General features: G+C 57.2%; 1 protein-coding gene across 1 annotated transcript; it reads left to right on the top strand.

Annotated features, from left to right (window-relative positions):
* The first annotated feature begins 1,185 nt into the window (after positions 1–1,185).
* On the top strand, positions 1,186–5,577 carry BHLHE40 (basic helix-loop-helix family member e40). Its single transcript, XM_012761162.3, has 5 exons — positions 1,186–1,574; positions 1,716–1,785; positions 2,020–2,127; positions 3,037–3,160; positions 4,467–5,577. Exons 1-5 carry the CDS (start codon positions 1,495–1,497, stop codon positions 5,324–5,326), a joined length of 1,242 nt encoding a protein of 413 aa, XP_012616616.1. The 5' UTR covers positions 1,186–1,494; the 3' UTR covers positions 5,327–5,577.
* The last annotated feature ends 5,933 nt before the right edge of the window (positions 5,578–11,510 follow it).

Raw genomic sequence — 11,510 nt, forward strand, 5'->3', positions numbered from 1 at the left:
CTGCAGGGCAGGCGGCGCCGCCGCGGTTGTGTAACGCCGCAGCCGGAGGGGAGGCGACCCGGGCGCCCGAGCTCCGGAGGGCGCAGGGGAGGGAGGGAGGGAACGCCGGGCACGGCGCCCGGTGTCTCTCCGCGCTCGGCCAGCCGCGGGTGGGGGTGGCGGGGGTGACACTGGGGCACTGGGGGTGCAGGGGGTGCGCGCGGAAGCGGGTGCCCGCCCGCAGGCCGAGCCCCAGGGAGCCGGGGGTGGGGGTGGCGGGGGTGACACTGGGGCACCCGGGGTGCAGGGGGTGCGCGCGGAAGATGGGGGTGGCGGGGGGTGACACAGGGGTGCTGGGGGTGCGCGCGCAGGCGGGTGCCTGCCCGCAGGCCGTGCCCGGGAGCCGGGGGTGGGGGTGGCGGGGGTGACACTGGGGCACCCGGGGGTGCGGGGGGTGCGCGCGCAGGCGGGTGCCCGCCCGCAGGCCGTGCCCGGGAGCCGGGGGCCCCGGGCGGTCAGGTGCGCGCGGCGTGCTCGGCGGCGGCCCCGGCTGCCCCTGCGCTTGGCCGGCCGCCCGCTTCCCATGGGGTGACATCCGCCCCGCCCTCGGCCCCTCCCCGAGGCGGGCGATTCCTGGACGCCGGGTGGCGCGGTGGGGGCGGGGGCCGGGCCGCGGAGGAACCCCGGGCCCTGGGGACGGCGGGGGCGGCGGCTCCGCGCGGGGGGAGGAGGGCCGGCCGCCGCGAGCGCGGGGTATTCCTCTCCCGGCCTGAGTCAGCCGCGGGCGGGCCCGTCCTCCCCCGTCCCCTCCCAGGAGACGGGAACTTACTTCATTTCCCTGGGGCAGGTTCGCCCACGTTGCCAGCCCGGCCCGCCGTCCCCCCGCCCGCGCCCGGTCCCCTCCGGCCCCCGCGCCCCCCACCCAGCCGGGCAGGGCGCGCGCCACCCCCTCTTCGGGGAAGGGCGGCCGCAGACACCTGGGGCCGGGGCCGGGGAGCGTCGCCCGACACGTGAGGCTCATGTGACGGAGCCGGGGGAGGGCGGGCAGGTCGCTCCTTCCCTCCCCGGCCGCGGCCAGACGTGCCTGGAGTCACAGGGTGGAACACGTAGCTCCCACCCACCCACTCGCTCCCGTTTAACCCAGCCCGCAGCCGCGCCATCACTCCCCGGCGCGGCCCCCCCGCCCCCCCGGCCCCCGCCTCCCCGCCGCCCTCCCCACTTCTCATTCACTCGGCTGGCGCGGCGCAGAGCGCGCAGGGAGCACTCGCCGCCGGTCGGTGCGCACGGCCGGAGCCAGAGGCCGCGGGGACACGGGCCATGCGCGCCCCGATCTGAAGCCGCCTCGCACAGCCGCCGCGGCCAGCAGCCCGGGGCACCTCGGGGAGCGCAGGCTCGCAGGCACCTCCGCGCGGGGACCCCCGAACCCCGCTGCTGGGCACCGTGCTCACTCCCTGCTGCCCGCCCCGCCAGCAGCGCAGCGGACGGGAGCGCGCAGTGGCCCCGGCTCGCCGCGCCATGGAGCGGATCCCCAGCGCGCAGCCACCTCCCGTGTGCATGCCCAAAGCGCCGGGACCGGAGCGCGGAGACCTGCCCGGGTAAGTTGGCGCTTCCCGGCCCCCTCGAGCCCGACGTCAGCGCCGCTCCCGGCTTGGAGCTCGCTCCGGGCGCAGCCGGGTGGCGCTCTGCAGCCGGTGCGCACGCCAAGTCACGGCCCCTCCTGCCCCCTCTCTCCGCAGGATGGATTTTGCCCACATGTACCAGGTGTACAAGTCGAGGCGCGGAATGAAGCGGGGCGAGGACAGCAAGGTAAGCGCACCCCTTGGGGACCCCGCGCCCCGGCCCCCTTGCGCGCGCGCTTGAGTTTCCAAGAAAAGTTTTCTCGCTTTGAGGTTGGCAGGTGGGGTGCACTGGGGGGCTGGTGGAAAAGAAGGCCCGGGGGTGGTCCTGGGTGCGACTCCTGCGTGGCGGGGCTGCGGGGGGAAGCCTGGGGGCTTCGCGGCCCCTTCCCTGCGCCCACCCCTCCGGTGCGTTCTCCTGCAGGAGACCTACAAACTGCCGCACCGGCTCATCGAGAAAAAGAGACGCGACCGGATTAACGAGTGCATCGCCCAGCTGAAGGATCTCCTGCCCGAGCACCTCAAACTTACAGTAAGTGGGAAGCTGGCGCGTCGCCAGCGCGGCCCGCGCCGGGCGGGGGTCACTCGCCGCCTGCAGGCCCCGCGGCGAACTGCGCGCCGCACCGCGCTTCCGAGCTGGCCGGCGGCTCCGTGTCGCCGGGTGCTGCCCTCCTTCCCCAGGCGCGGGTTTTCTGGCAGCCGCATGCAAAGCAGGCGAGAGCCTCCCTGGCCCGGTCCAAGCTGGCTCCAACGCCAGTCGGCCTTTCTTCTCCAAGAGAGCTTAAGGTTTTTCCCCTCTGGTGATCTGTCAGGGTTCTCTAGTTTTCCTGACTTCCAGGAGCAAGCCAAGCAACATGCAGACAGTGTTGACCCCTCTCTCCCCTTGCCTCCCTGCTTTCTTTTTGTTGTTGTTGTTAAAATAAGGGGACTGGCTTGGGTGTGTGTTTTTTACATCCTGTCTTTTCTTGACAGTAGCTAACAGCTACCTTGGCAGCTTTTGGTTGGGGAAAGGGAAAAATTAGTATTTGGGGGAGGAAGGGGAAGAAACCAGCTTAGAGCAGCTGGAAGTTCGGAAAGGGTGTCAGGGGAGAAGCTAGGGAAAGCCTCGGGCTGCCAGGCGGATAGAAGTCCCTCGGGTTGCAGAGAAATGCTATCTCCGGATCCCCCGAGTTAAGGTCAGCCGCCGCTGCCGGAGACGTTTATCTGTCAAAGCTTCTAAAATGCCTCCAAGATACATGACACCCGTTTTTATTCTTTAATCATATGTATATCTTTTTAAAAAAAAAAACCATGATCTGCATGTTTAAAACTAAATTTAGTCAACCAGGAAAAGCTATTCTACTTTTTTTTTCCCTTAAAGGACATTTGTCATTACTCATAAGTGTGTCAGAGGTGGGACTTCTCTGACCTCAAGGCTGACCCAAGGCTCTTTTTATTCCAGACTTTGGGTCACTTGGAAAAAGCAGTGGTTCTTGAACTTACCTTGAAGCATGTGAAAGCACTCACAAACCTAATTGACCAGCAGCAGCAGAAAATCGTCACCCTGCAGAGTGGCCTGCAGGCTGGTGAGTGTCGCTGTGGGTGTCGCGTCTTAAAGAGCTAGAGCACAAACACAGAGACAGCCCGTGGGTTTCTCATCTGACATAAGAAACATTCCGGCAGCAAATCGCTTGTGCACGTTCATGCAGTTTTATCTTTCCTAAAAGGTCAGATTTTTCATTTGGAATTCTGCTGTGTGCCACCTGGCATGAACACACATGAGTCAAATGATAAAATATTTCTGTGGCATTTTGGCTTAAGAGACTCTGGGTTCTGGGAGATTTCCCCACTCCCTTTTAAAATGCCAAGGCACCTATAATTTACATCGTGGGTGTTTTACAGTTGGTCTTCTTAGCCCTCTTTCGTTGGAGAATAGATGACGGGTCCGCCCCAGTGTTTTTGCTGTTTCTTTGCTTCCTTATTGCTCCGTGTGTGGTGTGATCCTGGCAGGACACAGCGGGAGTTTTTCCTGCATCTCATGTGGTTCCCTGAATAGCCAAGAGGTATCTTGGTGAATTGCACAATCTAGCGAAACCACTTAAGTTTCGTCATTCATTTCTACTAACTTCCAGAGAATCAGAGTCACCTTCTGGTCTCCCAGTCTCACCCCCTTCCAAATAATACTGTACAACTGGGGAGAATTGTTCTACCCACTGCCTCATTCCATTCGTCTCCCCTTTCCTCTCCAGGGCTGGTGTGATGAGAATCACAAAAACCCTACAAGTGCTTCTGCCGGTTTCCTCATTAAAAATAGGAAGATGATCACACCTCATTTCTCGGGGATTATGGATAGATACATAGAAAAGACTTAGAAACAGAGGGCCTAATTAAACATTACAACATGACTGCAACTTTCATAAGCCATTGAAAATAAGCTTACTTTAGGTGATAATTCTTCCTTTATTCTTTATTTCATTTTATGACTGTCTAACCTCTGCTCACCTTAACCACAGTGAGATCGATGTTCTATGAGTTGACTCTTAGGTTTATAAACATTACTAGAATGTTCATTGCTGTGTCACAACGAAAAATCAGGAATAACCTACAAATCCAGCAAGAAGGGGAACAGCCCATCTCCGTTAATTATAGTCCATTTCTACGATGGAGGCTAAGCAGCCATTAGAAATCACATTTTATCTTTGGTAGAACTGTGGATTCTTTTTGTTTTATTCTTTATCCTTTTCAGCATAATTTTTCTCTGAGCATGTTACTTTTGGAGTTAGGAATGCAAATCTGCCCAGGCGATTGTTTAGCAAAGAGGAGAGCTCCGGGTGTTTGGGGTCTGGTTACAGCGGGGTTTGCTGAACTGTCTTCCTCTGCAACCGTGCCCAGGTGAGCTGTCGGGGAGGAGCGTGGAAGCAGGCCAGGAGATGTTCTGCTCAGGTTTCCAGACGTGCGCCCGGGAGGTGCTGCAGTACCTGGCCAAACACGAGAACACCCGGGACCTGCGGTCTTCCCAGCTCGTCACCCACCTGCACCGCGTGGTCTCGGAGCTGCTGCAGGGCGGCCTTTCCAGGAAGCCACCGCCGGACGCCGCTCCCAAGGCCGTGACGGACTTCAAGGAGAAGGCCGGCTCCCTGGCCAAAGGCTCGGAGGGGCCCGGGAAGAACTGCGTCCCCGTCATCCAGCGGACTTTCGCTCCCTCCAGCGGGGAGCAGAGCGGCAGCGACACGGACACAGACAGCGGCTACGGCGGGGAGTCGGAGAAGGGCGACCCGCGGGCCGAGCCGAGCTTCGGAAGCGCCCGCGCGCGCAGCAGGTGCGCCGGGGACAGGGTGGGCGCCATCAAGCAGGAGTCGGAGGAACCCCCCACCAAGAAGAGCCGCCTGCAGCTCTCCGAGGACGAAGGCCACTTCCCGGGCGGCGACCTCCTGGGCAACCCGTTCCTGGGCCCCCACCCACACCAGCCTCCCTTCTGCCTGCCCTTCTATCTCATCCCGCCGTCGGCCACGGCCTACCTGCCCATGCTGGAGAAGTGCTGGTACCCCACCTCCGTGCCGGTGCTCTACCCCGGCCTCAACGCCTCGGCCGCCGCCCTGGGCAGCTTCATGAGCCCGGACAAGGTCTCGGCGCCCTTGCTCATGCCCCAGAGGCTCCCCTCCCCCCTGCAGGCGCACCCGGCCGTCGACTCCTCCGTCCTGCTCCAGGCTCTGAAGCAGATCCCGCCTTTAAACTTAGAAACCAAAGACTAGAACTCTGCAGGGCTGGGGAGGAGGGGGCCTGCTGCTCTGCTTTCCTTCCTCCCTACTTCTGAAAAACAACAGCACCAACAGCAAAAAAAATGTTGGCGTGAGTGCAGCGAGCGGGGTGGCTGCGTCGTGTGCTCCGAGGTCGTCTGAGACGTGGATGAGTGGATGGACAGAGAATTCGGGCTCGCAGGGTGGCGTGTGTGTGCGTGCACGTGTGACGAGAGTGTGCGTGCGCGAGCGAGAGTGTGCGTGCGCGAGCGAGAGTGTGCGTGCGCGAGCGAGAGTGTGCGTGCGCCTGCGTGCGGGTGCGGGACGCTAAAGCTCTTTTTGGCACAGGGAAGTCACGAAGGACTGCTTGACGTGAGAAGGGTTGGGCGGGGAGGGGGCCGGATGGTGGCCGACTTCTGGGCTTCTCCCCCACCCAGAGAATAGCCCCCTTTGATAACAAACCAGCTAGATCTTTCAAAAGCTTCAAAGTCTTGCCCTGTGAGTCACTCTTCAGTTTTGGGAGCCGGGTCTTGTGGCTTTGAGCACAAGGTGCTTTCAAAAGAGGGCTTTTCCAGAGCACGGCTCCCGGCCAGCTGTTGGGGACCCCACCCTCTTCCCTTTATTGTGGATGTGACTCACCAGACGACGAGGACTGGGAGGGAGGGCGGTCAGACCGAGCTTTCTGGCTAGCGTGGCGAGGTAGCAGACACTGGCGTGGCAGCGGTTTGGGGAGGTTTCCCGCAGGTCTGCTCCCCACCCTGCCTCGGAGGAATAAAGAGAATGTAGTTCCCTACTCAGGCTTTCCTTGCCATTCGCTTACTAAGGAACCGAAAACGCCCCCCCTGCACAAGCTGAGCTGCCAGGGACAGAGGGAGGCGTCCCCCAGGCCGCTGGCTCCCGTCCCTGGGTCCCACCATCAGCCCAGGGAACCAAACCAGGGTCTGCGAGGTGCCGACGCCCTCAGTGTCCCCAAAGTGCACAGAGCTGAGTCACAAACTGCTGTCCCCAAGCAGAGCTACACTTGGCTCCAAATTCCATCCTAAAACTCCTTTTTTTTAACCAAGCTTAGCTTCCCAAAGGCCTAACCACGGCATGGCACTGCAAGATCCTTTCTGTAGGCTAATTTCTCTTGCCCGGCGGCATATGGAGTGTCCTTATTGCTAAAAAAAAAAAAAAAAAAAAAAAAAAAAAAGATTGTGTCTCCTTCAAAGAAGTTTTATTTTCGGTCCAGAGAACTTGTTCCCAGCTCGCCTCGCACCAGCTTTTCAAAATGCACTATGCGTGATGGCCACCGTGTTTTTACTTTTTCTTTTCCCCGTTTTTATTTCAGTTATAAAGTCATTGCCTTTATTTGTAAAGCTGTTATAAATATATATTATATAAATATATTAAAAAAGGAAAATGTTTCAGATGTTTATTTGTATAATTACTTGATCTACAAAGTGAGAAAAAAAATGAATGTATCCCTGTTTTTGAAGAGAAGAATAATTTCTTTTTTCTCTCGGGAGAGGTACAGTGTTTATATTTTGGAGCCCTCTTGGAGGTGTGAAATTGTACATATTTTTATGAGTAAATGTTAAGTAGTTGTTTTAAAAATACTTAATAAAATAATCCTTTTCCTGTGGAAGAGAAAGATGGTCTCCTGAATTTTTAAAATGCCTCGACTGTCTGATGTGACTGTCCATCCTCTTGTTTTGGCTGAAGGCAATAACTATTAATACTTAATCTTGGTGTGATTTCATTCAACTTTTCATGTGCTTTGTATTCAGTCAGAATAAGCTTAGTCAACTTGGTGGGTAAATATTGGTTTAATTTTTTGTTTTTTAACCCTTGCCAGGAATTAGCGATCATCTCATGCCTCCTTCCCCAGAATTAAACAAATAGTACATTTCCCCCCCGCCCCTCCGTCTGCTTCAGTCGTGGGCCTTAGAACTGGACAGAAAACTAAGGTATGAAATCGTGGGCTACAGTGTCCGGGCAGCTGGCTGGAGATGTAGGCACAGAGAAGAGATTATTATGCAATGAGAAGTATTATTAATTATATTAATATAATTAATTAATAATATATCAATTAATGAATAATAATGGTGTTAGTATTAATTAATTAATAATTAATGGTATTAATAATTGTTGTGCGATGGGCATGAATGCCGGCGACGGCTCCTGTTTGCCAAGGCAGTCTAGCGTTTTCAAATCCAGCAAGGTCTAATGGATTGGCCATATCCTGTCTTATTGCTGCCGGAGGCAACATTCCGCAATTATTCTCTACATCCTTCCTCGGCTTCCTCTCGGTGTGTTTGTGCGTGAATGAGTATTTTGGTGTTCCTTAGGCAAGTGCTCTTACTTAAAAAAAAAAAAAAAAGTCCATGGGAAAAGAAGTGGGAACTGACGGGGCGTAGTGTTGCCTCTCCCCTTCATCTTGATCGGCCGCATTCCTGTCGGATGCTGGCTCCCTCCCCAGGTGTCCTGGTGCTTCCTGGTGGCCAGTGCCTGCCTGTCTCCACACGCTGCGGCCCCCAAAGCGCGTGAGTCTTCCAGAACCTTCTGGTTGTCTGCAGCCCGAGCAGGGAAGCTGCCTCCAGGGATTCTCAGCCTGGCAGAGGCACCACCTGGCCGTTAGGACTGTCTGCTGCCAATGTCACCTTCCCTGTCTCTTGGGGCTACAGCAGGAGTGAGCATTTTGTCTCGCTCGTGCTTAGGTGCGTGTGGAATGCGCCATCTAAAAGGCACATCTGTCCCCAGACCACGTGGCGTTAGCTGGTGGTCTGTCACCTCCCTCTTTGCGCCTGTTTTTGACTAGATAAAATAAGGATTCTGAGCCCTTCTCGCAAATCCTAGAGCAGGCAGATGGCAAATTCTGTAAGTCACTCTTTTTTCCCAGCTCCTTAAGGCCTGAGCCTCCAGATCTGCCTGCTAAACCCCTGAATTCCTCCAGGAGTTGCCAGATCTTTCTAGCTCGACTTTTTTGGTAAAAGCTTAAAACAAGTCAAATTTATCCTGGTGATGGGGCCCCGGGGGGCTGAAATCAAGGCCAGACTCTTTGTGCCTGCCCTCTCTCCTCTTTCCTTCCGAGGCAATGACTCAAGGAGTAGCTGGGAGGACAGAAGGAAGTGGTGGCCGCCTGAACTAAAAAAAGATCTGAGGGTTCCACACCTCAGTCAACTCAGAATCCCCCTCCGGCCGGCGCGGTGGCTCACGCCTGTCATCCTAGCACTCTGGGAGGCCAAGGCAGGAGGATGGCTCGAGGTCAGGAGTTCAAAACCAGCCTGAGCAAGAACGAGACCCCCGTCTCTACTAAAAATAAAAAGAAATTAATTGGCCAACTAAAAAATATATAGAACAAAAATTAGCCAGGCATGGTGGCGCATGCCTGTAGTCCCAGCTACTTGGGAGGCTGAGGCAGGAGGATCGCTTGAGCCCAGGAGTTGGAGGTTGCTGTGAGCGAGGCTGACGCCTCGGCACTCACTCTAGCCTGGGCAACAGAGCGAGACTCTGTCTCAAAAAAATAAATAAATAAAATAACAAGCACAAAAGAATCCCCTTCCCGGGACCTGCCCTGTCAAACAGCCCTCAAAGTTGCAGCCGTCCCTGCCTCCTCTTCTGCGTCCAGTTTGCCCTTGACCTTGCTTCCAGCCCAGGCTCAGCAGGATCCAAGTGCGCTCCAGGGGTGGGGGGCGGCTCGCAGCACCCGCCTTCCTGTGCCGCCGGGGACAAAGAGGAGCTCCGTTGGAAGGGTGCGTGTGAGCGGCTCCGCCGAGGAGGGGTGGCAGGAGGCCGGGGAGCGAGGCCGGGGAGCGAGGCCGGCGGCCTGCAGACAGGGCGTGCTCTGGGCGCTCACCCCGCGCTGACCCGCCCGCCCGCGGACCGCGTCACGTTTCCGGCTGCGGCTTTCATGCGCCCGCCCGCGGGGGCCGCCGTTCCTGGAAGCAGACGTGCCTGGCACCGCGTCCTGCAACCTGATCCCGGGAGGCCGGCCTCGGATGGCCAGGCCCCAGGCACGGGACGGCCGGGACAGCGCCCGCCCTCCACGGCCCTGCAGGGGAGGCCGGCCTCTGGATAGCCAGGTCCCAGACACAGGGACAGCCTGGGACAGCGCCCGCCCTCCACGGCCCTGCAGGGGAGGCCAGCCTCGGGATAGCCAGGTCCCAGACACAGGGAAGGCAGGGACAGCGCCCGCCCTCCACGGCCCTGCAGGGGAGGCCGGCCTCGGGATGGCCAGGCCCCAGACACAGGGACAGCCTGGGACAGCGCCCGCCCTCCACGGCCCTGCAGGGGGAGGCCGGCCTCGGATGGCCAGGCCCCAGACACAGGGAGAGCCTGGGACAGCGCCCGCCCTCCACGGCCCTGCAGGGGAGGCCGGCCTCGCCTGCAGGGCTGGGTGGGGAGGGCTGGGGTTGGGCACAGCACAGACCCGAGGGCCTGATGCACTGCAGCCAGAAGCTTCCCACGGGCCACCCCACCACCCAGGCGGCCCCCACGGCGGGCACTGTCACCATTTCCACTTTGCAGACACGGAAGAGCAGGCTCGGAGAAGGGAGGTGATATGGCCGGGCGCGGCAGCTCACGCCTGTCATCCCAGCACTCTGGGAGGCCGAGGCAGGAGGATCGCTCAAGGTCAGGAGTTCGAGACCAGCCTGAGCAAGAGCGAGACACCCCCACACGCACACACACACTGTTCTCTACTTAAAAAAATAGAAAGAACTTAATCGGCCAACTGAAAATATATAGAAAAAAAATATTAGCCGGGCATGGTGGCGCATGCCTGTAGTCCCAGCTACTCGGGAGGCTGAGGCAGGAGGATCGCTTGAGCCCAGGAGTTGGAGGTTGCTGTGAGCGAGGCTGACACCACGGCACTCTAGCCCAGGTGACAGAGTGAGACTGACTCAAAAAAAAAAAAGAGAAGGGAGATAACGTCCCAAAGCCAGAAAGCTTCCTCCTAGGGGCTAAAACCATCAGCAGGATAGTGGATTTGTGGAGTGTGGACTTTTTGGGGATTTTTGACACAGGGTCTCCCTGCGTGGCCGAGGCTGGAGTGCAGGGGGCCGTCAGAGCTCACCGCAGCCTCGAATTCCTGGGCTCCAGGGCCTCGGGCTCCCGAGTAGCTGGGACTACAGGTGCTACCACCGTGCCCGGCTAATCTTTCTGCTTTTTGTGTCCCAGGCTGGTCTCCGACTCCTGGCCTCAAGCCAGCCTCCCGCCTGCAGCCTCCCAAAGTGCTGGGATCACAGGCCCGAGCCGCTGCACTGGGCCCTGATTGTGGCTCCCTTCAGGCTTTCACCGAGCCCGGTTGTTAATAATCGCAATAGCACCAATATTGATATTACTACTAATGACAATAACAGACCACTAATGACAATAACAGCATGCATGTTTGTAGCATTTACTAGTTGCCAGGCACTCTTCAAAGCACTCCACATACAATAACTTAATTATCCCAGCAATTTCTGAGGTAGGTACGATTATTATACAGTTAATGAACTGTAGGCACAGAGAGGTTAAGCAACTTGCTCTAAGTCACACAGCTCCAGTGGTGAATTGGAACTTAAACGTAGGCAACTTGGCTGCAGAGTCCTATGTGCTCAACTGCAAAACTAGAGTGCCCTTCTATTCAATTAATGATGCTAACAGTAAAATAGTAATAAATGCAACTATTGCTACCAGATTTTGAGTACTTTCCTTATGCCAGGCACTATATTAAGCATTTTATGTGGGTTATCTCTGTTTCTTATAACAACTGTGAAGAGTAGCTATCAACATGCCCTTTTTTTAAAATTAAAAAGATTTTTGTAACATGCTTATTTTATAGATGGGAAAACTAGAGCTCAGAGAGAGGAAACGCCCCGCCTGAGGTGACACATCACGTAAGGGACAAAGGCGTACCCTTTCTCTGCTCTGGTTATTCACAAGTGGGCTCTGTGAACATCTTAAGATGCTCACGCCTGTCATCCCAGCACTCGGGGAGGCCGAGGCGGGAGGATCGCTCGAGGTCAGGAATCCGAAACCAGCCTAAGAGCGAGACCCCCGTCTCTACTAAAAATAGAAAGAAATTGGCCGGGCGCGGTGGCTCAAGCCTGTAATCCTAGCACTGTGCCCTAACCAGAATCTGGGTTTTTTTTTTTTGAGACAGAGTCTCACTCTGTGGCCCAGGCTAGAGTGAGTGCCGTGGCGTCAGCCTCGCTCACAGCAACCTCAAACTCCT

Source organism: Microcebus murinus, chromosome 28 (genome assembly GCF_040939455.1).
Source record: "Microcebus murinus isolate Inina chromosome 28, M.murinus_Inina_mat1.0, whole genome shotgun sequence".
Classification (NCBI taxonomy): domain Eukaryota; kingdom Metazoa; phylum Chordata; class Mammalia; order Primates; family Cheirogaleidae; genus Microcebus; species Microcebus murinus.

Coding starts and splice junctions, on each gene's coding strand:
- BHLHE40 (XM_012761162.3), top strand. CDS start 1,495: ATGGAGCGGATCCCCAGCGCGCAGCCACCTCCCGTGTGCATGCCCAAA. Junction 1,575..1,715: donor GAGCGCGGAGACCTGCCCGG/GTAAGTTGGCGC, acceptor CTCTCTCCGCAG/GATGGATTTTGCCCACATGT. Junction 2,128..3,036: donor CCGAGCACCTCAAACTTACA/GTAAGTGGGAAG, acceptor TTTTTATTCCAG/ACTTTGGGTCACTTGGAAAA.